The sequence below is a fragment of the Chrysemys picta genome, chromosome 1, assembly GCF_011386835.1.
Source record: "Chrysemys picta bellii isolate R12L10 chromosome 1, ASM1138683v2, whole genome shotgun sequence".
Classification (NCBI taxonomy): domain Eukaryota; kingdom Metazoa; phylum Chordata; order Testudines; family Emydidae; genus Chrysemys; species Chrysemys picta.
Genome location: NC_088791.1, coordinates 52,523,271 through 52,548,206, shown reverse-complemented (window position 1 = coordinate 52,548,206; position 24,936 = coordinate 52,523,271). Strand labels below are relative to the sequence as shown.

General features: G+C 38.6%; 1 protein-coding gene across 3 annotated transcripts in view; it reads right to left on the bottom strand.

Annotated features, from left to right (window-relative positions):
* The window catches only part of IMMP2L (inner mitochondrial membrane peptidase subunit 2), an 841,928-nt gene that overhangs the window by 101,697 nt on the left and 715,295 nt on the right, over positions 1-24,936 (bottom strand). Inside the window, exon 6 of one of the 3 annotated variants that reach the window (XM_065556733.1) lies at positions 1,795-2,471. The exons of the other annotated variants lie outside the window; for them this stretch is intronic. Coding sequence (XP_065412805.1) covers positions 2,316-2,471 — 156 coding nt within the window. The 3' untranslated portion in view covers positions 1,795-2,315. Of the gene's footprint in view, positions 1-1,794; positions 2,472-24,936 lie in introns of those variants that run through there. 3 annotated transcript variants of the gene reach the window in all.

The following is a 24,936-nucleotide window of genomic DNA, read 5'->3' as shown; positions in this document are numbered from 1 at the left end:
GTAGTTCAAAAGGAGGCTGCATGAATTTTAGGACAACACTAAAAGGTCCCACGTGAAAGTCACGTCTCTAACCAGAGGGCAAGTATGAAGGAGGATTTATCTAAATTTTGATACTGTTGATGTGAGATTGAATTTAACAGTACTGGCATGTTGGTGCCAGAAGAACTGTGAGAGAATTAAATGCTAGCCCTGTATCCCTCAGAAGCAGCACGTAGTCAAAGTGTGAATCTTAGGCACTTCTTGCAGCTGGAGGGATAGCTCTAAAGAAGTATACACCCTGCAAGTTGAGAGCCACAAACCAATCTTGAGCTCAGAAAGATGGAATGATCTGTAGAAATTTAGCTATTGTGGGATCCACACTGACACATCCTCGAAGTAGTAGTAAAATTTCTGTGATTCCACTGATACAGGGACCAAGTTTATAACAGACCAGACTCTGCCACCTTTGCTCAAGTAATCATAATGATTTCAATGGGACTTTTTGTGGGGTAAAGTGCTACTCAACAAGTGTTCAGGTGGCAGAATCTGGCCACAGTAATTATAATACAATAAGCCTTGGAAAACAGACCTTTTAGATTTGAGAACAAAAGACACAGAAACATAACTGTTTGTTTATTTCACTGTTAATCCTTTTAATGGGAATATCCACCCGCTTGCTTATCCCACAATCCTAAACTGCCTCCCACATCTTGCCAGCTGCTAAACATGCCCATTGTCCTCTACCCACCTACCAAAACCTGTAGCTCTCCCCCTTAAAATTTACACAAATCAGCTTTGCATTTGTAGTATAAAGATTTACAGTGCCTTGAAGATTAAAAATGTAGGGCATTGTAACAAACTAAATTTAAGGCTGAACTGAATAACACAAGGAATACTGTAGTGATTGAATTACTTCTATGTTATTCAATAGAGCCCTTTAATTTATCTCAGTCTGCAATCCATTGCAGCACAGTGCTGCAGAAACCAAGGGCCTTTCGGAATTTAGGTCAAGCTGGGCAAGAAGTACACACAGCATGGGGGAATCTTGCACTATATATGGACCTTTCTCAAGAGAGTTAATTAGTTGCAATGTTTACTATACAATTCAGGAGTCAGGTTTCTCACAAGAGAAGGCAGAGAACTTTTATTAACTTAATGAATATGCAGATCAGACTGAACCTGTTCAGGCTTCTGGAAACAACTAGTTTACACTGGGCATGCTCAGAGGTTTAAGGACTATTAGCATAGTTACTCCCATTCTAGTGATGTGTTATCTATTCTTACTATAGTCTCTCATTTCCTTGAGCAATAAATACACACAACGTTGCGTTAGAAAAAGGTGTATAGTCTCGTAACAACCTCTTTCAAACTCACCTTGTTAGAATAATTATAAAGAGAAAGAAATGTAGATGTTGGGACAAATTAAGTCCTGGGAGTTAAGTCTGCTTATTCCAAAACTGACTTGGCCTTGCCTGTAAAGGTCACAGTCACCTGTTTTCTTTATGCTTATATGGATACTTCTAAAACAGTCATTTATGTAATGCTGAAAATTCAATAAATAAGAATTTTGACCTTTTGTGCCCCTTAAACATGAGGCAAAACATATCTATCAAATAGGCACCTAAGTTCTACCCCCAAAGGGGAATTTAAGAGCTATCAAATATACCAGATCTCAGGTATCTCATAGTTCAAAATACAATCCCAAGAACAGAGAACAGTGCAGAAGTTCCTAGTCAGATTTTATTTACTGTGTGCACAGTGAGACACACTGAGGACCGTAAATGGAAAATACAGATATGAGGGGAATAACAGTTGAAAAATGGCAACAAAACACAAAATACAACAAATACAACTAGGCTTTCAGTGTGAGTTTATAACATACATGCATCATGAACCTCAGCATCCTTAACCCATCCTGGCTGTAGGGGCAGAGGAAGCCTACATAACCCCTTTGGCTTGTTCATCTCCTCCTCTGGGAGAATGATTGACTCCCTTGATTTTGCCCCCTTTCGCACAACAAATCAAGTAACACCAGTTCCTATTCCCTGGACAGCAGCAAGATCTCGTTTACTTTCTGGTCTAAATGCATTGAGAGGAACAAACGCTAGGGTGTGGAAGGAATCCATTAAAATATCTTCAAGGTTCCCATCAACGTCAATTTTTGATTCCCATCAATTTCAGTAGGACTCTCAAAATAAAATAGTACTGCTATTATTGGTCACGATTGCTTTTCTGCAATTTGCTGTGCATACATTGTCCAGAGCCCTCAGTAAAGTTCAGGGTGTTGCAGGGAAAATTAGTTTCAGTTTTCACATATTTGTAATAACATATTCAGATTACTTCATCTTCTTATTCCCCTCCACTTCAAGTCCTATTCTGCTAATTTGTTGTCTCCTGATTTCCTTGTGGGGTGTCCCAGGATACCCTCTTAGCCTATTGTAGTACATGGCAATTCCAGCAGCCACCAGTTCTGCAAACAGCCTCAATGAATTCTGTATCAATCAGAATTTATGCATGGAAGAATTAACATTCAGATTATGTCCTTAGGTTTTAACTTCACAAAGAGACACTGAAATTTGTAAAACAGTGGACTTTTCCTCTAATAATTATATTTCACTGCATATCTCCAATTCTTTTTTTTTAAATGAAATGATAAGGAGACAAGAAAGGTTATAAACAAAATCTGATTCACAACAAAAGAAGCCTGTAAACATCAAATTCCAAACACTGGAATGCCAGCTGCCAATGTGTTTTAATTTTCTTTTAAATCTCCTTTAAACAACTATTTCATTTTCTTCTGAAATATTATGTGCAAGCTCACTGTTAAAAGTTTAAAATCAGAGGCCTCATCAAGAGGAGACCACTGGACCTACACTTGGGAGAAATTTGACCTGAATAGCTTTCTTTGTTTAACTATGATTAAACTAATGTTTAACCAATTATAAAATATTTTGCCACAAAACTAGCATGTCTTTGCATCCACTCTGAACACTAAGTAGAGGTTCAATCCTTGTAAGAAAAGTACACCATAGTTTATGTTGTGTATAGCAGTTTCCTTTTAAATAAATTAGATACAGCACACTTCTTCCCTCGGTGTTTTGACTGGATAACATAAAGTGCTTCTTTCAACTGAAAAATCTTAACTAACAGCCCACTGAAGTTAATGGATCTCTTATGTAAAGGATTTTGAAGATCTGTTCCTAATTCAGAGATCTCAAACCTACCTCTTTTTCCACAGTTCCAGATTCATCTGCTACAGCTTACCTATAATTCTCCAAGAACATAGCACTGGAATAGCAGCAAGTTAGATGAGCCGGGTACAATCATAACTATCTTGGGCTAACAAGCATTTTTCTGATATGTAAGAGTCCCTTTAAATCATTAGCTAGGATGCATACAAGAAGGCAGAAAATGAAGACTCTACAGGTTATTCTCTTGAACTGCTTCACATAAGTAAAGTGCTAGTTTTACCACCTCTCGTCTCTTAACATTCATTAAACCCTTACCTTTATCATAATCCTATGGAGAAAAACAGAGCAAATGTCCAGAGATATGTTCAGGTTACATTTGGTTTCCTACTAAAAAGCAAAAGTGAAGGTAATCCCTCTGTAGCTGCAGTGCAGATAATTTTCTTTATACCATTTCACTGACTACTAAACAGAAATTGGAAAAATTTGAAAACATAATAAACAAACAGCTGAGCATGAGCTTAAAAGCTCTTTTCATTTATCAAATAGATGCATTCAGAATCTCTGTCTGCTTACCAAACAGTTCAAGAGGGGCAGCCATTATAATTATATGTCTACAGTCTCCTCTATCTTCGTAAAAAAATAGATTAAAATTATCGAGGAAGAAAAATTGAGGGACCCCATCTATTGGTGTCACATATAAGTCTCAACACCAGCAAAAATTGACAGTTTCGGAAGTGCTGAGCAAAAATAAGCAGAGATCTTATATTTAAAAAATGTGCAAACTCACATTTTATTTATTAAGTAGATCAAATCAAAAAAGCTCACACTGGAATGAACAGATTTAATATCTGTGAATACTAAAGATGAGGCAGGACTGAAATATCTGACTCATTAAGTGACTGTGATATTGCCAAAATAGTAGGTAATTAGGTAACTTAATTGATCTGTCACCCAGAGAACTCTAGGGCAGATTGCTATTCAATTCTATATATTTAATATATAGAGATTTGATTACCTTGCATAAAACAACCTTGGCATCCTTCTCATTGCACATTCATTTGACCACTCAGGACCTTTTAAAGTCTTTAAGTACAATGCCTCAAGACTCATGTCTACACGAAAGCCTGATCCAAAACCCATTTAAGTCAGTGAGGGTTGTTGAATTCACACAATGGGCTTTGGATAGGGCCCTACATAGGCAGGTGAAAATGTGATTATTAAATCATGGGTTATTCACTGATAGTTTGTTGATTTGAACAGGTGGAAGTGATGGAAAGTCATCAACTGATGGCTTTTCAGGAGGCCTGTGTAATGTGATACAGTCTCAATTTCATTCCTGCCAGACATGCATCTATATCACAAAAATCACCACAATTTGGCATTCTCGAATAAAAGGAAGGCCTGAATGGGATTAAAGACTAAAATAATCTCACAACCCTAGATATATAGTAGGAGAACAGTATGGCGATGCTTGTGCTGCTACTGTTTATGCTATACATGTTGTGAGAATAAGCTCAAAGTTGAAGCACTACTGACCACTACAGTCACCACAAAATGTTATAGACCAAAAAATGCCATTGCAAATGATGCAATGAGAGCTCTGTCCCCATAATACTTGCACCTTGAGACTGAAATTGCAGTTTTCTCATAGAGAAGCAGACAACCATCCCTTTTTTAGCTTGATTCAGAGTGGACATGAGTGCTTGCCACTCCCACTGAACTTAATGCGAACTTCAGTATCCAGCTCCTCTCACTGTCAAAGCCAACATTTGTACTGCTCTTGATATCTGGAGGCAGCTAGGGAATCAAAATTTCAGGGCCAATTTTGGAAATTAAAGTGATTTGAATTTGATCCCATTGTATCCTTTTTAGAGCCCTTCAGAACAGTGGAAGAAGAGAGAAGGCAAACATCTAGAGAGCAGACCAATTAAAGTATAAGTCATCCACCTCCCAAGTGTAAGGATTCTGGCATTATGCGCAGAACAAAAGTAGTTGGTGGTTGAGATGGCAAGCAATAAGATCCATATAGTGCAGGTCACATTTAGAATGGCTTGTTAGCTATTTCTGTACTAGTCACAGGAAGGAGGAAAGGATAGGGACAATCATATTAAGATCTGCACAATCTACTGTGAGTATCATACCATTTTGATGATTCCCTTTTGCATGTCAGGTAGCTGGAGTTAGGTTTCGGGGTGCACCTTCTTATACCAGTTACCCACCCCCATTTCAGTCCTTAGCATGATGAAAACCCAATCTGTTACACTCTGGTTTTGGGTTCAACCCTTATTCAGGGGGAGGATGAGGTAAATCAGAAGGGGTCCATATTCCTGGGGCAGATTATTTCTATAGCTGGTCAAAACTCAGAATTTCCATTCCACAGATAATTTTAATATTTTGACATTTGTTTTTGTTTACATGTGGAACAAAAACACATTTTCTAAATTTCCTGGGAAACTGTAATTCTGAAAAAAATCATTTTGAAAAATTTAGTTTAAAAAAATTTCCTCTCCAAAAATTTTTTGTTTCAAATTTCATTTTATGGGGTTTTGTTTTTATATTATTTTTATATTAATTCATGACGTCTGTAGTAGTAGTGTATAATATGACATCATGACATCACATGACATGTCCTAATACAAGCTACTACTACTGACATATCATGAAGTAATGCAAAAACAATATGTAAATAAAAACCCATAAAATATAGAAATAATCAATGGTTAGAGAGTCTGAAAGACTATTATTTTCATATTTCGTATTATTTTCAGTTAGACTGGACCTGATTCTGGGAAATATGCTGTAGAGAACAATCCTCTACTCTTCTGGAAAGTGAATGGACTAGATACTCTCATGTGTCTTTTCTGTCTCTAAATTATTCTGACCTGTCATCAAGGCCTGTAAGCTGCTTTTTATTAACAGTAAGTCTATACATTTCCTCTACACAGTAACATTCAGAAACCGCTTTTCTTCTCATGAATATAGAGCATTTTAACATATCTGCAAGTAGCAATACAGAAAAATATGCTCCTTGTTATGAGATAACAAAAATCATTCACAGCAGAAATATAAATTACAGAGTCTTTCTAAAAGACACAGAAAAATACCATTTTTTTTATGGAATGTAATGACTACAATAAGGTTTTGTAAATACCAACTGTTGTTTTGTCACCAGTGGAATGGTCTTAATGGCTAATAATGAAGGTGTCACAGAAAAGTCTAGAAATTGAATCTATTCACCATTAATGCAAAGGATTATTCTTATGAGAAATGTGATAAAGGGATAAATGTGATATTCATAAATTAAACTAAGAGATAGCAATTTATTATCAACAGCTATTGTGATTTTTCATCACAGCCCAGACAAGCGTGAAGGGCTTTAGATGAACACCACTTTTACTATATGCTACTGCTACTTGGATTTTGTTGTTGCTCATTTTTGTTCTTTACACAGAGGTACAACAGGAAGTAACTGTGATAAGTATAAAATATCTATTGGACAATGTTGAATATTTAAGATTGAACACTGTACTTGTGCATCCATGCATATGTTTACATTTCTTGTAGAAGCAAGTGACTCCGGAATTTTGAAAGTTTGGGCCTATAGGATGTGCTGTTATATAACTATATGAACAAGATGAAAAATATCTAGTCGCTAAAACTTTAATCAGGATATTTACGTATTTTATACTGATTTTATAAATAGAAACCACTGAAACTAGAAAACTTCACCCAAATAGTTTGTTTTTTAGGATGCTCTAGGACGTTATGTAAAATCTTTAAAATAAATTAATTATAAATCTTCACAAGGACCCAATATAAAAGTTAGTATGTTGCATCCTTTCTAAATATTAAGGGCTGCATCGTAACATAAGAAAATCAGCATATTGTGTATAACAAAAACATACTGGAGTTGAATAGCTGTTAACCAGGATTATTATATTCTTCCTTTCTGTGCCTCAAAACACAAGCAAATGCAACCTACTATATTGTACGTATCCTTCGAGTTTTTCAAAGTACACACACACAAATGTCACTTCAAAGTACTATTGAATTTTTCTCTACCTAATTAGCTTACTAAATCCCTTTCCAGCCTGAGGCAGAGCAAGGAAACTTTGTAGAAGATTTTGAGAAATAAATTATTTCAGCGTTTCTTCCTATATTTCAGACCATCTCTTGTGTCTTCAGCGACAACTGCACTGCAAGAGAACTGTCATAAAAGCAGACTATTTGGACTGAGACAGGCTCATGAAGAAGGCTAACCAGCTTATATAAGCCCTTGATAATTACCATTCACTTTCAATTTACATCTACATCAATAACTAATTAAAATTCGGAAGAATGTTCTTTGTTGTGGACTTCTTCTAAGTGACAATGAAAGGTCTGGTTAAAGTACAGGACTATATGTCATAACCCTGGAGTTGTATCCTTAACTCTGTCAAAGATTTCCTGTATCTCCTGAGACAAGGTACAATGCCTCTGAGACACAATGTCATAATCTGTAAAATGAGGATAACAGCATTTGCTTACTTTAAAGCAACATTGTGGGGCTAAATTAGTGTTTGGAAAGTAATTTGAAATCTTTGGATGGAAGGTGCTATCTTAATGTATAATAAAATATTAAAGTGATACCAAATTATTTTTACTGGTTGTTGCTTAGGAAAACACAGTAGAACTATCTAATAAATACTAGCTTTCCCTGACATTTGACATGACTACTATGATTCTACTCTGCTGAAAGTTTGTATTGTACTCTGTAACAAAAAGATTGTTAAAAGATATCCACTTCAAAATGTCCTTGAAAATGGCTGGCTTCTCTAACTCTTGTATGATCTTTGGGCAATCTCTCACATTTTGTTGTTGATAAAGGCAAGCTAATGGAAGCAAACTAAGGGCTTTATTTTCATACACACAAAAATAAAAACTGATCTAACGATACTGGGAAAAATCAACTCTGATAATCCTGTCACCTTGGACTAATCTGACATTAATTTAAATATTTTTAAACACTTACAGGAACATTAATGTAACAAACATTATTTGTATCTCACCTTTTAAAAAAATTAGTTTTTCCCATTTTTTCCCCTAGAATAAACAGTAAACTGATCATTATATTTTGCGTAGGCCATAATATTTCAACAAAAAGCAAGAAACCAAAAATAGGCTTTTCTAGTTCCTTTTAGGTTTTACTGACAAAAGGTAAGCATGTTAGTTGTACTGTACTGTATTTCATACAATTGTTTTAAAATAGACTAACACACATTGATTCAAACAACCCCGACTCTCGTTTTTAAAATATAAATGAACTTGCTCTAACCTAGCTCACAGACCTTCTCTTTCCCTCCTGCAAATTCTTTGCTGATGTAGGACAAGATTATGCATAAATTTACGTGGGTATGCAAGGATTAGAGTACTGTGTGAAGAGACATGTGGAGCAGAACAGAAACACACCATGTGTGCTACTGAGAGGGCTACAAAAAGCCCTTGAGTCAGTCAGTCCACCACCACCACACTCCAGGAGTCCTTATCCTTTCAACAACTGATTGACTCTGTGTTGCCACTTGTTTTAATCCCATCAATTAATTATACTTACCCACCCTGCCTTCATCCTTTCATTCTTCTGTTTCTTGCCTATACCTGTTCGCCTCTCTTTCCTTTCCTTTTCCTTGTGCCAGTCTTTTCTCCACTATTCCTCTCCATCTCTGTGTTTTTCCTTCTAACATCTCCCATTTCTCCTCTTTCATAAACCTTAGCTCCACACTGACCCTGTCCCTCTATTGACCATGTTAATTTATAAACTAGCAACAGGCTAGTGAGGTATATTTTATATGAAAAATATCTATAAGTGAACCATCAAAATGTGCACTTAGCCAATCTACTATTAAGAACATAAGAATGGCCAGTTCCTGGCAGCTTAGGGACACCTGGAGCATAGAGTTGCATCCCTGTCCATCTTGGCTAATCGCCATTGAAAGACCTATCCTCCATGAACTTATCTAATTCTTTTTTGAACCCAGTTATACTTTTGGCTTTCACAGCATCCCATGACAACAAGTTACACAGATTGTGATATTGTGTGAAGAAGTACTTCTTTAAGTTTGCTTTAAACCTCCTGCTGTTCATTCATTGGGTGACCCGCACCTCTTATACTATGTGAAGGGAGTAAATAACATTTTCTTATTCATTTTCTCCACACTATTCATGATTTTACAGACCTCTATCATAACCCCCATTAGTCTTCTCTTTTCCAAGCTGAACATTCCCAATCTTTTTAATCTGTACTCATATGGTAACTATTACATACCCCTCCCTAATTATTCTAGTTGCCCTTCTCTATACCTTTTCCAATTCTAATATATCTTTCTTAGATGAGGCAACTAGAACTGCATGCAGTGTTCAAGGTGTGGGCATACCATGGATGAATATAGAAGCATTATTATACTTTGTTTTATTATCTATCCCTTTGCTAACAGTTCCTAACATTGTTAGCTTTTTCGACTCCTGCTGCACATTGACCAGATGTTTTCAGGGATGACTCCAAGATTGCTTTCTTGGTAACAGCTAATTTAGACCCCATCATTCTGTATACAGAGTTGGGATTTTTTTTCCAATATGCATTACTTTGCATGTATCAATATTGAATTTCATGTGCCATTTTCTCACCCAGTCATCCAGTTAAGTGAGTTCCCTTTGTAACTCTTCACAATCATCTCTAGACTTAACTATCTTGAGTAGTTTTGTATTGTGTGCAAATTTTGTCACCTCATTGTTCACCCCTTTTTCCCAGATCATTCGTTTGTTATAACTTTCATCCCCTTAATCCCAAATTGTTTGTTGCACTTACTAATGGTGTTATGTCTAAGATCAGAGCATTGCTCTTTTCTACAATGATGGTCTTTTTTTGTCTGTAAAGTGCCTACCACACCAATTGGGTGCTGTATAAATAATGATACTTTTTGTGTGGCAGTTTACAAAGATTTAAAAGACATGGTCCCTGCCTTGAAGAGCGTACAGACTAAATCAGAGAAAAACAGAAAGTGAAGATAAGATGAAGGTGAAGTTATGGGAGGGAGGAGGATTAAACAAAAAGCATATTATGAGTTATGTTACTGTGCAAAGGAAGATTATAAATGATGGTATTTTGACACTGAGACTGAAGGGATGAGTAGATAGCACAGATTTGGTACTCTGCAGTGGAAAGCAAAGGGAACGCAGTGGGCTTTGAAGGAGAAGAGTGAGGACTCTTAGCTGATTGTTTATGAATAAGGCTTCTAAAGTTGAAAGGGGATTTTCCACATTAACAACCACCCACTGGATGAGTTTTTTGTTCCTATCAGTTTGATTGGCCTTGGTCTAGATAAAAGCTCTATTCATTAAAAAAGCAAACAAACAAACAAAAAACCACCACACTTTGCACACACAAACCAACAAGATGCAACTTGGAATATAATAAATTCTGTTTAAAGAACCAAAGATATCTGCATCCTATATTTTCCATCTTTATTTAACTATTCATTTTAACCCCTTTTTAAAGACTGGAATGTTTATGATCATATGCCTGTGGCATGATGAAATGCAGAGAAATATACTGAGACTGTACCCAGCATTCTCTGCTTGCAATCTGAAATCTAAAACAAAGGTATCTGCTTTCTGTTACCTTCTTGTAAACATTTGCGCCACAACTTTCTATAATTCTATTGATAGATCCATAAAAAGAGCACTCTGCAGTACTTAGCAGAAACAAATGTGAAGAAATATTTTCTGAGGCTGGGCTGCAGGCTACTGAAATATTGCAATCCAGCCAGTGGAATGCTTCTGGGAATGTTCAAGAGGCTAGAATTCAGCAGGAAGGAGTGATTCACTCACCTGTTTCTGTGACACAACTAAATTTATTTTGAGGAACTCATTAATAATAAAGTGCAGACATACCGTATCTCATAGTATAAAAACAAAAATTGAAAATGCTACCGGCCAACAAAAATACTGTGCTTTGAATCAACTTGGACACACAACTAGAATCTCAAGCAAACTTAACACGGACACAGTAAGCTCTCCGAGCCTGATTCTCATTTACACAGAAGCCCTTTACCCCACACTGGCAGTAAAATCGGGCCTGAAGTGGATATAAATTACATTTAAGGTCCCATTACATTGTCAGACTGGTGCAAAGGGGCAATAGCGTAATGAGAATCTGGCCATTCTTTGTCACTGTTGATAACACCACCATCCTCCTTGTAATATAAGTCTGTAACTTGGGGATCATCATTGACAATCCCTCTCCTTTGCCCCACACATCAATCATGCCTCTTCTTTCTCCATAATATTTTTAAAATCTGACCATTTATTTCTGTCATGTCGCCAAAATTCGTATCTAGGTCCTCTCCATCCCTTGTCTTGCTTAACATAATCTCCTCTTCATTGCCCCCGTAACATTCACTTCAATCATCTGCAATTCATACAGTACTAGCTGTACAAATGATCTTCCTTTGCACATTGCTCTGACCATGTCACTCTCCACTACGAACTCCTTGTTGGCTTCACATTTTAATTACATATAGTTCAAGTTTCTTATACTCACCTTCATAATCCTCCACAACACTATCCCTCCTTACTTATTCAGTCACCTATAATTTTGCTGACCCTGCCTCTTCCTTCCACCAATGATGCCAACCTCATCCCTTATTTGCCCACTTCTCCCACAGTCATCTTAGGGCTTTCTTCCACAGTGCCTCATACATCTCAAATGTCCTCCCTGTATTAGTCCATTGAGCCACTACATTCTCCTGTTTTAAACCCTTCTTAAGACCCACTTGTGTGTGTCACTAGGGCTGAAAGGAAGTAGCAAACCAACAACAGCTAGGTCTAGGCCCAACTGGGATATAACATTTATTTTGTAATAAAAGCAGGTTATATTTCTCATCCCTCTCCTCCACCTTTTGTTTCTCACTTATCTTCTCCCATTAGGGAGTCTCACCACTGTATATGTATGGGCAGCACTTAGCACATTGTGGCCACTGTTGTAATTCAAATACTGCCTGGTCATAGAATTCAGAATCAGGAAGAGTTCAGAACTTGCTGACACAAAAGCAATCCAGAGATAAAGCGGGCTTGTTTAATTTCATTTTGAGTTTTCATTATATCCAAGATGTGAAAATCCATTACCATGAGAGGGGAAGTAAGATTGGGACATGAATGGAACTAAGTCTTTTAAAAGAATAGTTTTAAAATTGAGATTCAGTGATTAAAGATGTTTAACGTAGGGTTGAGTGAACTTGTTCAGTTAAAATAAAGCTTAAACCAAATTTTCAACCATCCTTTCAATTGAGGTGCACACAAACCTTTTAGAGTATTAGGGAAGTTCAATTACTTCACCTCTCACCCACAGGATCTGGGCTGGATGCACATTTCCCTTCTAGATAAGTCTCAGAAGACACAGAACAAATGAGAATCCTCCAATATCACAAAATCTGAGGTGTGCCCAAGTACTTTGATCTAAGCAACTCTATTGGTGCAAAATTCAAAAGTAGCAACAACAGACCCAGGACCACTTCCTGAGGGTACCAAGACAAGGGCTGAATGGGCTTCCCACTGAAGATCACTGCTTTTTTCACCCCAGGAAGAGTCCCTTGAACCCTGCTGACATCCCAAAGATTACCCTATTTCTTCCTCTTTTGAGTTGCAATTTCCAAATTTCCCTATGTTGAGGTGCTCCAGAAGGACTGGATATTGTTCGCTCTGGAGCCTTTCAACACTAATCCTTGCAACAGCCAGAGGCGATTACTAAACAGCAATATGGAGCAATCCCTGCCCGTGCTGACTCAACAGTGTCTATACTGTAGATTTATCAGCAGAGAGGTTTGTGACTGAACTTGGACACCTGTGATCACACTATCACTAGATCATGAACCAAGCCTAGCATTCTGCTTTCCTCAGCCACTGTTTTGTTTTGTGAATTCTGTTCTACATATATTAATTTCTGTTTCATTAAAATATATATTCCCAAACTATTGCAAGTAGAAGCATCTTGAATTAAAGATCATTGGTGAAGAATTCACTTCTAATTTTATCTAAAAGTTATTATTAGTTGTTCTTGCAACAAAAGCCCCTTAAGTTCCCAACATTTCTAATTTATCTTAACATAGCAACAGCAGACTGGTCTAGACACCATCTGGAAACTGTAAGGAAAGGAGAAAAACCTTAAGAACACACTAAAATTCTGGGTTGGTTTGTTGTGGTTCTTTTGCTGTATAGTGTTCAAATATTGCTTTAAGGTAACCCCTGAAGGTTGACATTCTGAGAAACTGGAATATTGCTTTAAGGTAACCCCTGAAGGTTGACATTCTGAGAAACTGGAATATTGCTTTAAGATAACCCCTGAAGGTTGACATTCTGAGAAACTGGAATGTTGGAATATGATAAAACGTGCCAAGGGTTAAGTGGGAGCCAATTTGGTTTCAGAGTATTACACTTATTTGTGTTAGTTCTGTCGTGGATTTTTTCTGATCCACCCATGCTTTCAACTGTTACTCCAGAGATACGGCATAAATAGTGGGAAGACAAAGGGAAGAGGGATAAAGCTCCATTCTCTTCTTTTACGTGCCAGTGTTCTGGATGCCTGTTTGGTCTCCAGGTATACAATCTTGGATAGCTTCAGGAGATGTAGCAGCATCTGCTACTGGAATTCAGCTGGCCCCATTTCTCTAGAGGATTCTAGGATTTGCCCTCTAAAGCCAGAGCTTTCTCCTGCTAGGTTTCTCTCAGGCTGGCTTCATTTGTCTTATTTCTTCAGCAGTTCAGGTCAAAGCTGAAATCTGATCTTCAGCTTCTGCTATTGGAGCAGTGAGACCTTGCTGTATTGACTGGACTATGCTCATGGTGAAGTTAATGCTGGCTATGTCCTCTGACATAGCTTTTAATAGCAAGTATGTTTGTTCTTGGCCCTCCTGTTTCATGGTCAGACCACATGAATGAGATTCCATTTTCAGGGCTGGATTCTTTAGTCTGCTGTGGCCACTTTGTACCACTGAGAGTTTTGCTCTACCTACCCTCCACTCTAAGGTCATTTAGAGACATTACACCAGTGGCTTAAATTAGAGCAGTTCCTGAGCTGCTCTAACTTACACCAAAGCTAGGCAGTGCAGGACCAGGCAGCTGCAACAAGCTCATACAACCCTCCTTTCCCCCTACATCAAGTGAAGCTCAATCACATGGGAGAATCCATCTCTCAGGGTATATTTGGTGTATGAGTGTCAGACACATTGTTGAGGGCTATAGAGGGGCTTTGAGGTGAGAATCAATTTGGTAAAAATCTATTTTAGAGGAAGATGGTCAGAAGAGTCATCATCAGTCAGAATCAGCCAGTCATCATCCTTCTCCAGTGTCTGAGGGCAAGTCTACACTAGAAGTGCTACATCGGCTCAGCTCTATCAATGCAGCTGCGCCACTGTAGTGCATCTGGTGAAGACGCTCTATGTCAAAGGAAGAGCGCTCTCCCATCTGCATAATTACTCCATCTCTGCGAGATGTGGAAGCTATACTGGTGGGAGAATGTTTCTTGACAACATAGCGCCGGTGTGGACAGCGCTTAGGTCACTGTAACTTGCATCACTCAAGGGGGTGGCTTTTTCACAACCCTAAGCAACATAATTTAGATCAACTTAAGCAGTAGTGTAGACCTGCCCTGACTCCCAATTACCTTTGCTATACTGATTTATCAGGGTCTTTTTCAAATAATTTCAATAGCTATTTAATCATAGTTGTTTTGGTACTCATCTCAAAAAGTTTCTGAACACATTTAAAATATAAATACAACCTACAGTTGGCATGCACAACTTTTCCTCCCAGGCGTATGCAAATGGGGGGACTTATTTGAGTAAAGAATTGTGAGGAGGAAGAGGATTTACAGTGGGTTATGTTAAATTGATCCATTTCGTATGTGTGTTTAAATTACCTCATCATCATCTAGAGCATATGGATAGGCTTCCTCTCTTGGGCATTTTTGTAAATTGAAATAAAAATAAAATGACTAACAACAACATATTTGACATGCAGATCTAGTGTTCATAGTTACAGTTCAATCATAGCTCACAACACAAAAAACCCATACTGTATATCTTGTACCCACATTTATCAGAGATCTCTCTTGCACATGCTGCATTCTAGCCATGAATAAGGCTTCTATGGATGTCATGGGATCTTTGCATGAAAACTGAGTGTAGAATATCAAGAGAGAAGCAATTCATGAATTCAAAGGCAGAAAACTGCCCCAAGGGTAATAATGAATACTTGTGCTTTTAAATCAGAATTTACTTATCATCAACAGTCAGAAACTTGTCAAAAACAAGACGTTTAAATGTAAATTTAAAAAATGACCACAAACCTAAATTTTGCTTACTGGTACAAAACTTTCTTCAAATATATTTTCTAACAGATAATTTCATCCTGCTGCAGTTCAGTTTGGGAAGGAGGCAAAGTGAACATTTATAGAACAAATGAGCATTCTTTGCAAAAATAACAAGCACATAATGTTGCCTGGGAGCGCTGAAATTCACAGCCAAGAGTGAAATGTTATCACTGTACAACCTGCATTAAAGCACTTAGTGTGAAAGCGACTGTCCTCTGTAAATGAAGCATACATAAGATATTATGTGCGCTTGTCTGTCTACAACTCCAAAAGGATTGTAATTCAGAACATATGAAGGATCAGTTATGCTAGATGTGCTAACTAGACTTTCAAATATATAGAACAAAACAGACAATATGCATAAAGAGCAGTTTGAGAAATATTGGAACCAGATGAATAGGGACTTTCTGGAGAAAACATTTCCACAATTAATTTCTTGTTTGTTTGGCTATTATAGCATGTCATGAAACACTCACTGAACATAATTAGCTCCTTCACACTCCTAATTCAAAACTCTTTGGATGCAGACACTGGCCGGCCAGATGGTGAGCTGCAGCATGATGTCTCACCAACTGGGAAATATGAGTTCAGGTTCACAAGCCACAGGACAGCAGAGGCTGTATATGTGATGGAGGTGATATATGAAACCCATAGGGGCAGGAAGGGTCTGCCAGTTATATGGCTTTTGCCAGACAAGACACAAAGTGCTGTTCTCTCACAATAAGGAATGTGATAACACATGGCACACTGTTGGGGGAACGGATGTGAAAGCAGGAAGTAAAAAGGGAAGGCAAAACTGTCAACGGACAAATTAAAAATCACCACATGGAGAAACTGCATCTAAATTTATGAAACCAGGGCCAAATTCCCTGCTAGATTCCCTGGCATAGCTCCATGGAAGTCACAGAATTTGTCCACAATTGTTGTTCCCCAATGCATGACTCTTGTGGGGGGTTTTAAACTTTTTTTTTTTTGGCCTCCTAATGAGAATGGCTGGTAATCATGCAGCCTCATGCCTGAGCCTGACAGTGCTTAATGGAAAACCACTTTAACTGCAAGAAAGCTTGGGCTGAAAATCATTAGATTTGTCTTGAAAACTAAAACTTATGGGAAAAGCAGGACATTGAGCTCAAAATAGGATAGCTGAAGATGCCTTAAATTAGATTCAGAAATCAGAGATTAGAATAGCCAATTTAGCTGAATTGGGTCAGATCAAAAATTTTCTCTAGGAAAAAAAAATACACCAATGTTATCAGTTCTCTTTTCCTAAGTAGCTCATTATTTCTAAAGACATCTAGACGCATAAAAAGCAGACATAAGAGCCATATATATTGTCTCATTTACACATAACTTCGATTTCAAATGGAACAGGAAATAATATGGTCACTGTGACGGGGCGGACTGACCCCGCACTGGGACTGAGAGAGTTAACCCTTCCCGGCTGGCAGAGAAAGCCACGCCCCTGAGGCTCTGCTGGGTATGCTCCAACCGGGAGTCAAGCATAAAAGCCCGCAGAACTGCTCGATCAGGGCTGGCAGCTGGGGAAGGAGGATGCCCAGTGGAACCTCCAGCCCAGGAGCATCTGCGGCCCTTATGGGAAGGAGCTGAGGAGCCAGGAAGCGGGCCCAGAGACTGGCAGCTGTTGGAACCCCAGGGAGCGCCGGGTGCTGAGGAACCTGAACACCTTGATGCCACAGGGACTGCTACGTTTGGAGAACTGGTAGGAAGTGATCCAGGGAAGGGAAGGGAGTGGTATCTACCACCACTCTGAGGGCAGTGTGTTGCAGTAGGATTCCTCGCTGACCCGTGGCGGATCACGCCATCACTGACAGGGCCCTGGATCGGAGCTCGGTGAAGGTGGGTGGGCCCTGGGCTCCCCTACTGGGGGTCTCTAAACCCCTCTCCCCTTTCTGATGACATAGTTCACTGACCCCTCTCTCACCCCAAAGGAGATAGATGGACTCTGGCTGCTGGGCCGCGCTATCCTGCCAGGGGAAGAAAGTGTAGAGAGACTCTGGCCATTGGGCTCTGCTGCTTTAGGAGTGCACTATAGGGACTCTGGCCACTAGGCTGTGCTATCCTACCAGGGGAAGCAGATTTAGAGGGACTCTGGCCAGTGGGCCATACAGCCCTGACTACCAGGGAGGTAGTAAGACCCTGTAGATGCAGGGAGGCTGGGTTAACCTCGTGCCCCCCTTGAATGAAAGGGGTTGATGAAGTACAAAACTTGCCACCGTCACAAACAGTCTTTGAGAGTCCCCTATGACATCCCCAGAAAGTGCTCTCAAGAAAGTTTCTTTTCTCTGATATTTTCCTTAAAAAAAATAAAGTCAGGCAAATACACACAGTGCAATCAGCACCCAAACCTGCAGAACAAAAAGGCAACTTGGCCCAGGCTCTAGGCTGACTTAAGAGCAGTTAGGACTTGATCCTAACATGTGCTCCATATAGGGAGACCACTGAATCAGCCCATAGCCCCACTGATTTCAACAGGGGTTCATGAAATTTCTTGTAGGATTGGGGCCTTAGCTTGTAAACTCATTTAGGCAGAGAGAGTCCTGTGCCATCTGTAAAATGTCTAGCACTCCCCTGGGTGCCATAAAAATAATAAGTAATAATAAATGTTCTGCACAGTGCTAGCCTGACTCTAATCTACCATAAACCCCAAAACTCTTCAAATTATTAGGCATTTTGCCAATAGAACGTAGAATTTCTTCTTTTTCAAAATATCAGCTTTTCAAGTAGTCTACTATTATGTTCAACCCTTTATCTTTTTCCAGTGTTTTGTTTTATATAGTCATAGTTATAGGACCTGTGTACTCCATGGTAACATGGCCCCTCTGCAGCAGGGCTCTCTGCACCAGGGTCTGGAAATTCTGAACCAGCAACAGACAAATTAAAACATGGAGAGTTTTATGAACTAAATATGAAAATGCTTAATACAATCCATGTAGTACCTGTGTGTTGTTTAATTCTGATGTTAAATTCATTCCTCTCGTTTGTTTTCAGTGGACTGTGGATTTTTGTACTGGTAACATGGAAGCTCACTGTAGTAGTTGTGTGGGGGCCGGGAGCAGGCAGCTCGAGGTTTTGTTAGCTGTGTATAGGGCACTTTGTCAGGCGCCAAAAGCCCAGTCAAGGTCCACACACCCCAAGAAGAGAACAGGAGTTTGAACCACAAAAGAATAAGCAGTCAAATGAATTGATTATGTACAATGTTCCTGTACGATAAAAGTATACGCAGTAAGCTTGTAGTGTTGGAATTTGATGGTGATGAGATGTATACAGAGAATGTATTTGTGTATATATAAAACTGTGCTCAATTTGTGCTGTAACATTCAGCTCCAACTCACAGCAGGCTGGTAGGCAATCAGGCTGGGAGGGACTGCATCTGTGAGACAGGACTAGCTAGGACTAGCTCCAAGCACCTAGCATGGTACAAACTAGGAAAGGACAAAAATGATGGGCCATTGTGGTTTTGGGATGTCACTGGCATCCCAGCTAGAATTTCCCCAATCTGAATAACCATAAGTGACCATACTCAGAGAAGGAAAAAGGAGAAACCCTTTTATAAAGGAAGAGGTTTGAACTGATGACCATCCAGAAACTGAGGAACAGGCACTTGGTGGGTGTTCTCCATGAAAACACTGGATCCTCTCTATGGCAGGGGCAGGCTGGGAGACTATTCAAAGGCAATAGATAACTTGTATTTGAAAACTGATTTTATCTAACTTTAAAGTGTAAAGTCTGAGGTTGTATCTATTCTCTGAGTAACTTGGATAGATTTGCTTTCTTGCTATTTCCTCTTTTAATCTGTTGTTTTTTCTATTGAATAAACTTTTTTTGTTTTTATCCTAAATAGATCTCTGGTATGCAAACTGTGTGGAGTGGTGTGCCAAAAGCAAGTTCGTATCTGGGGGGGCTGGATTCATGTGGGGGAGCTGACAAACCATAGGGGAAAAGTCAGAGTGTTTGGTAATCAAGAACTCTGAGTGGACAGATTTGGGGAGACTTGGGACTGGAAGGGCTGTTGGTGTCACCTTGCAAGGGAGAACTAGGCTGGAGAAAGTCAGGGTGAGACCTTGTGCTTGTGAGCAGGTTACTGGTGTCAGGGATCAAACCGACATAGCAGTGAGGCACCCCAAGGTTATAGGGCAGGTAGTGACGAACCCCTTATTGCTCTGGGTGATTCCCAAAATGTCACACCAAGTACAGGAAATTGTTTGTCATTGTGGGATACATTCACTGGCTGAATATTTCTGTTAAATTGATCAGCAGTGAAATAATCGATAACACTAGCTGTAACCACTAGATTACAAAACAAACATCCTACTGAAAAGAATGGAGTGGTTCAAACCTTTCCAAGCTATTGTTGCAGGCTAACTGCAGACTAAAATAGACATCACTAAACTGGCTCAATTTAATTCACATTTTGAAATCTTTCTTTGTTGACCGCTAATGGCTTCAAGGGACAGTTCCAAGACCAGTGAGCAGCAGGTATAGCAACCCTCCACCTCATGCTCCTTGTCCTCCCAGCCACATTCTATAAGCCCAACAAAGATGGTATAAAAGTCACTATGGCAGTCCTACAACATCTGAGGCTTCTCCCACGTGGAGCGAATCCTCAGGCAATTGGATCTGTTGGCTATATGTCTATTTTGTTGCACCAGATTAAAACAAAGAAGCCATAGCTGAGGACAGGATGTAACTTTGTGTGTTTATGTGGGGGAGGATGGCGGGGGGAGAGGGAAAATGGGATTCTGTGATAAATTCTTTGGTTTTAAAGTCATGGAATACAGATGATCCTGTGTACGTTAACTACTTTTAAAGTTATGGCATTTATCCAAATCACCTTCTGAACAACAAATCCAAACAAACAAAAGAAATTGCATTTTTGCAAACATTTTCTCTTAAAACATCTTACAAATAGTTGAACAAATATTTGTTTCTCTTCCACCACATACTTCTAAAAGAATAGAGTACAAGATCCATAGAAGCAAGCAAAAGAATATTTTATTTCTATTTTTTCCAAAAACATGTGGTTTCTGATATTTGCATATCTCTATAATTTTTTGTAATTATGCATTTATATTTCCCACAGAAATATTATTTATAAAATATGGAAGAAATCCCATTTCCTGTAACAATTACCACTCCACCTTTACTTTTGAGTTAGGTAAGGGGCAGGGATCTACCATAAAGTTATTCCTTCAAAACTGAGAGGTTACTGTTCTTAAACTGATTTAAAAGGACTTGTAAGCATGATAAAAGCTTTCCCAGCAGGAAACAGTCAGGCACAGAAATGTGGAATAAGTATCCTCACTCTGGGGGTAGATGTTAAAGAATAGTTGGCCACAGGTTAAAATTTTTTTCAACACACAGTACATACAGGGACATGAGTTCTTTAAAAACAATCAGAACTCTTTGTTTTGTAGTAATATATGTAAAATGTTTGAAAAGCACTTTTCAGAGCAATGCACTAACAGGTTGAGATCTTTTGGAATTTGTCTAAAGTGATATGAAGCTTTGGATAAATATATCCAATGAAGATGTGATACAGAAGTATAATCCTTTACACAGAATTAAATTGGAAGTTTGTTGGAGCAAGAACTTGACTTCCTTCATTTCTGTGTAACACCAAGTACACTAACATATAATAATCTGTATTGTTTAACAGAAATACAAAATTAGTGGATGAAGGGAATGTGGTACATGTAGAATTTTAGTAAAACATTTAATACACTATTTCTCAAACTTAAATTGGCTTGAATATAAATTATCTCATACTGATTGCGAATTGGCTGAAGAATTATAAACAAAGGGTACTACTAAATGGCAACATGTCACGATCAGGAATGTGTCTAGCGGGGCTGTGCAGGAACTAGTAGGCCAACTGGGGTATCCATTAACTTCAACAAAGCTACTCTGATTTATATCGGCTGAGAACTGGCCCAGTGTCTTTATTCATTTTAAAGAATCTCAAAAGTGTGCTCACTGCTTGCAAAAGATGGAAGATGACACAGTCCCTGCCCCAAGGACATAAAATCAAAATTATACATCAGTAATGTAGTTCAAACATAATATTGAACATACATCACATCCATAAAGTATATGCAATAAATAGGTCCTGGAGAAGATGAAATCTTCATCCATCTGATTTTTTTTTCTTTGTTTTTCCCTCAAATGCCTGGAGGGTTAATATTGAAAGGCCAAGCAGAAGACACATTCTTTCAGTAGGTATTTGAATGTGCAGAGGGAAAATGTTTGACAAATAAGGATTGGAAAGGAGTTCCAAAGCATGGAAAAGACCATAACAATGTAAGTGATAGAACAGAAGAAACTGGACTGTCAGGCAGGAGGGAAATAGCAGGAAATTAAAGCAGAGACAGAGGCAGGGAGTTGTGTGAAGAGCCTTGAAGGGGAGGATAAGGAATTTGGTCTCAGTTTGGAAGGCCAGCAAAATGATATGGACAACGGGAGAAGAATATGCTCCTGTATTAGACTCCCACCTCTATAAGTTATTATTTTCCAGTATTTGTCAAACATCAACTGTGTGTTCTTCTTGGTAACAGACAAGAGAAGATACTGTTCCTGCCTTGTGACGCTTACAATCTAAATAGACCATTAATGATCTCAAAGAGAGTAAACTGTCATTCATTAATTTGCAGATGTGTTAGCTGGAACTTGTTGCGAACAACAGTATGCACAAATGGACAGTACGAAGGGACTCTGAGCTAGGAATGTGGGCAGAATATTCTAACAAAATGTGATTCCAATTTGTGAAAATAGAACATACTGCATCTGGGGAAAATTTTATGAAACCTATTTTATGGAAGGGAGAACCCAGAAATGTGTAATGTGGAAAAAAATCAATAAGTGATAGTTGGTAGTAAATTGGACTAGGATTTTCCATGTGACATAGCAGCAAAATATGCCAGTGCAATTTTAGACTGTATATATAGACCCTATGCAGTCCCAGGCAGGGATGGCCCTATCCATAAGGCTTTGAAGGCTAGAAAATTGCATTCAGCCATGGGTACCTCTTTAATAAAAAGACACTGACAGAGCGAATGTATAGAAGAACCCCAACCATGATTAGATGACTAGAGGATTTGACTTATTGTTAAATATTCAAATACCACTGTAACTATTCCCAACAATGTGCAACTCATAAAATAAGCCATGGTTTTTTATTGAAGTTCTTACATTGTAATGAGTGTAATCATAATCCTTACAAGGAAAGACGACAAACTGAAAATGTATAGGTCGATCAAGTAACTATTAAGAGGGAATTTCACAGCTGTCTACAAATATTTGAAGGATACAAATCCCAAGGCTGGAGAGGAGTTATATAGTGTCAAACATGAGATAAAATTAAAGGAGAAATTCAGGATTAACATCAGAATGAGCTTCCTACAAGTGAGATCCTTTAGGTAATGCAAAAGACTCAGAAAAGTAGAAGATCCATCTCCTTGGATATTTTAGAGTCAACAAAATGGAAATAAACTAAACTGTAAGGAAAAATCCTTCAGTGGCGGGTGATAGATTACAGGACCTAATAGAGCTGTGCACAATATTTCATTCAAAAACAAAATGAATTGAAATTTGCCTTGGTTTGAGTTAACTGTGTGTGCAAACTTTAAACGATTCTTTTAAAAATTTTGGCAAATGATCTGGAAGTTGTTCATAGAGAGGACAACCTATTGACCCTCTCTTTCTCCCAAACCAGCCTCCTTCTGTATCAGAGGTGGTTGGGAATCTTTTGTTGAAAAATATTGATTCATCAAAAATGAAAAGCTTTTCACTGGAACTTAGCAGTTTAATTGACATTTTCATCAAAAAAGGTGTCGCAGGTCTGGTCTGGTATGGAATTTCAGATGTTAAAAAAAAAAAAAAAAAAGAGGGAGATTCCAGAACAGCCAATAGCCCCGTGATTAGAACACACAGTGGAAATGTGGGAAACCCAGATTGAAGTCTCCACGGTGCCTGATTCAGATCAGAGTTGAACTTGAGTCTCTCACTTCCCAGGTGAGTGCCCTAATGATTGGGTATTGACTATTCTGGGGGGGGAGGGGGTTTCATAAAACAATGTACATATATTATTTATTACTAACGCATAGTTCTTTCTACCCTTGCAAAAGAAAACAAAAGCAAAAATGACTAGAAAGTCCAGATGTCAGTACAATAGTCACCGTTTTACTGGAATCTTAGTCCTTCTACATTTCACTAGATGATAGTATCTTTGTAGAGGCGAGCCTGTAATATTTCTATCAAACTACTGTCATAACTATAAAGGGAAGGGTAACAGCTGTCCTGTGTACAGTACTATAAAATCCCTCCTGGCCAGAGACTCCAAAATCCTTTTCCCTGTAAAGGGTTAAGAAGCTCAGGTAACCTGGCTGGCATCTGACCTAAAGGACCAATAAGGGGACAAGATACTTTCAAATTTTGGGGGGGAAGGCTTTTGTTTGTGTTCTTTGTTTGGGAGTGTGTTCGTTCTCGGGACTGAGAGGGACCAGACATCAATCCAGGTTCTCCACATCTTTCTAAACAAGTCTCTCCTATTTCAAACTTGTAAGTAAATAGCCAGGCAAGGCGTCTTAGTTTTCCTTTGTTTTCTCAACTTGTAAATGTACCTTTTACTAGAGTTTTTATCTTTGTTTGCTGTACTTTGAACCTAAGACTAGAGGGGAGTCCTCTGAGCTCTTTAAGTTTGATTACCCTGTAAGGTTAATTTCCATACTGATTTTACAGAGATGATTTTTACTTTTGTCTTTAATTAAAAGCCTTCTTTTTAAGAACCTGATTGATTTTTCCTTGTTTTTAAGATCCAAGGGGTTTGGATCTTGATTCACCAGGAGTTGGTGGGAGGAAGGAGGGGGGATGGTTAATTTCTCCTTGTTTTAGATCCAAGGGGTTTGAATCTTAATTCACCAGGAGTTGGTGAGAGGAAGGAGGGAAATGGTTAATTTCTCCTTGTTTTAGATCCAAGGGGGTTGAATCTGTATTCACCAGGAGTTGGTGGAAGGAAGGAGGGGAAATGGTTAATTTCTCCTTGTTTTAAATCCAAGGGGGTTGGATCTGTATTCACCAGGAGTTGGTGGGAGGAAGGAGGGGAATGGTTAACTTCTCCTTGGTTTAAGATCCAAGGGGTTTGGATCTGTATTCACCAGGGAATTGGTGAAAGGTTTCTCAGGGCTTCCCAGGAAGGGAATCTAATTGGAAAATGGTGGCAGCGAAACCAGAGCTAAGCTGGTAGTTAAGCTTAAAAGTTTTCATGCAGGCCCCTACATTTGTACCCTAAAGTTCAAAGTGGGGATCCAGCCTTGACAGCTACGTTGTGTCTTACATTTTGATTCTGCTAAG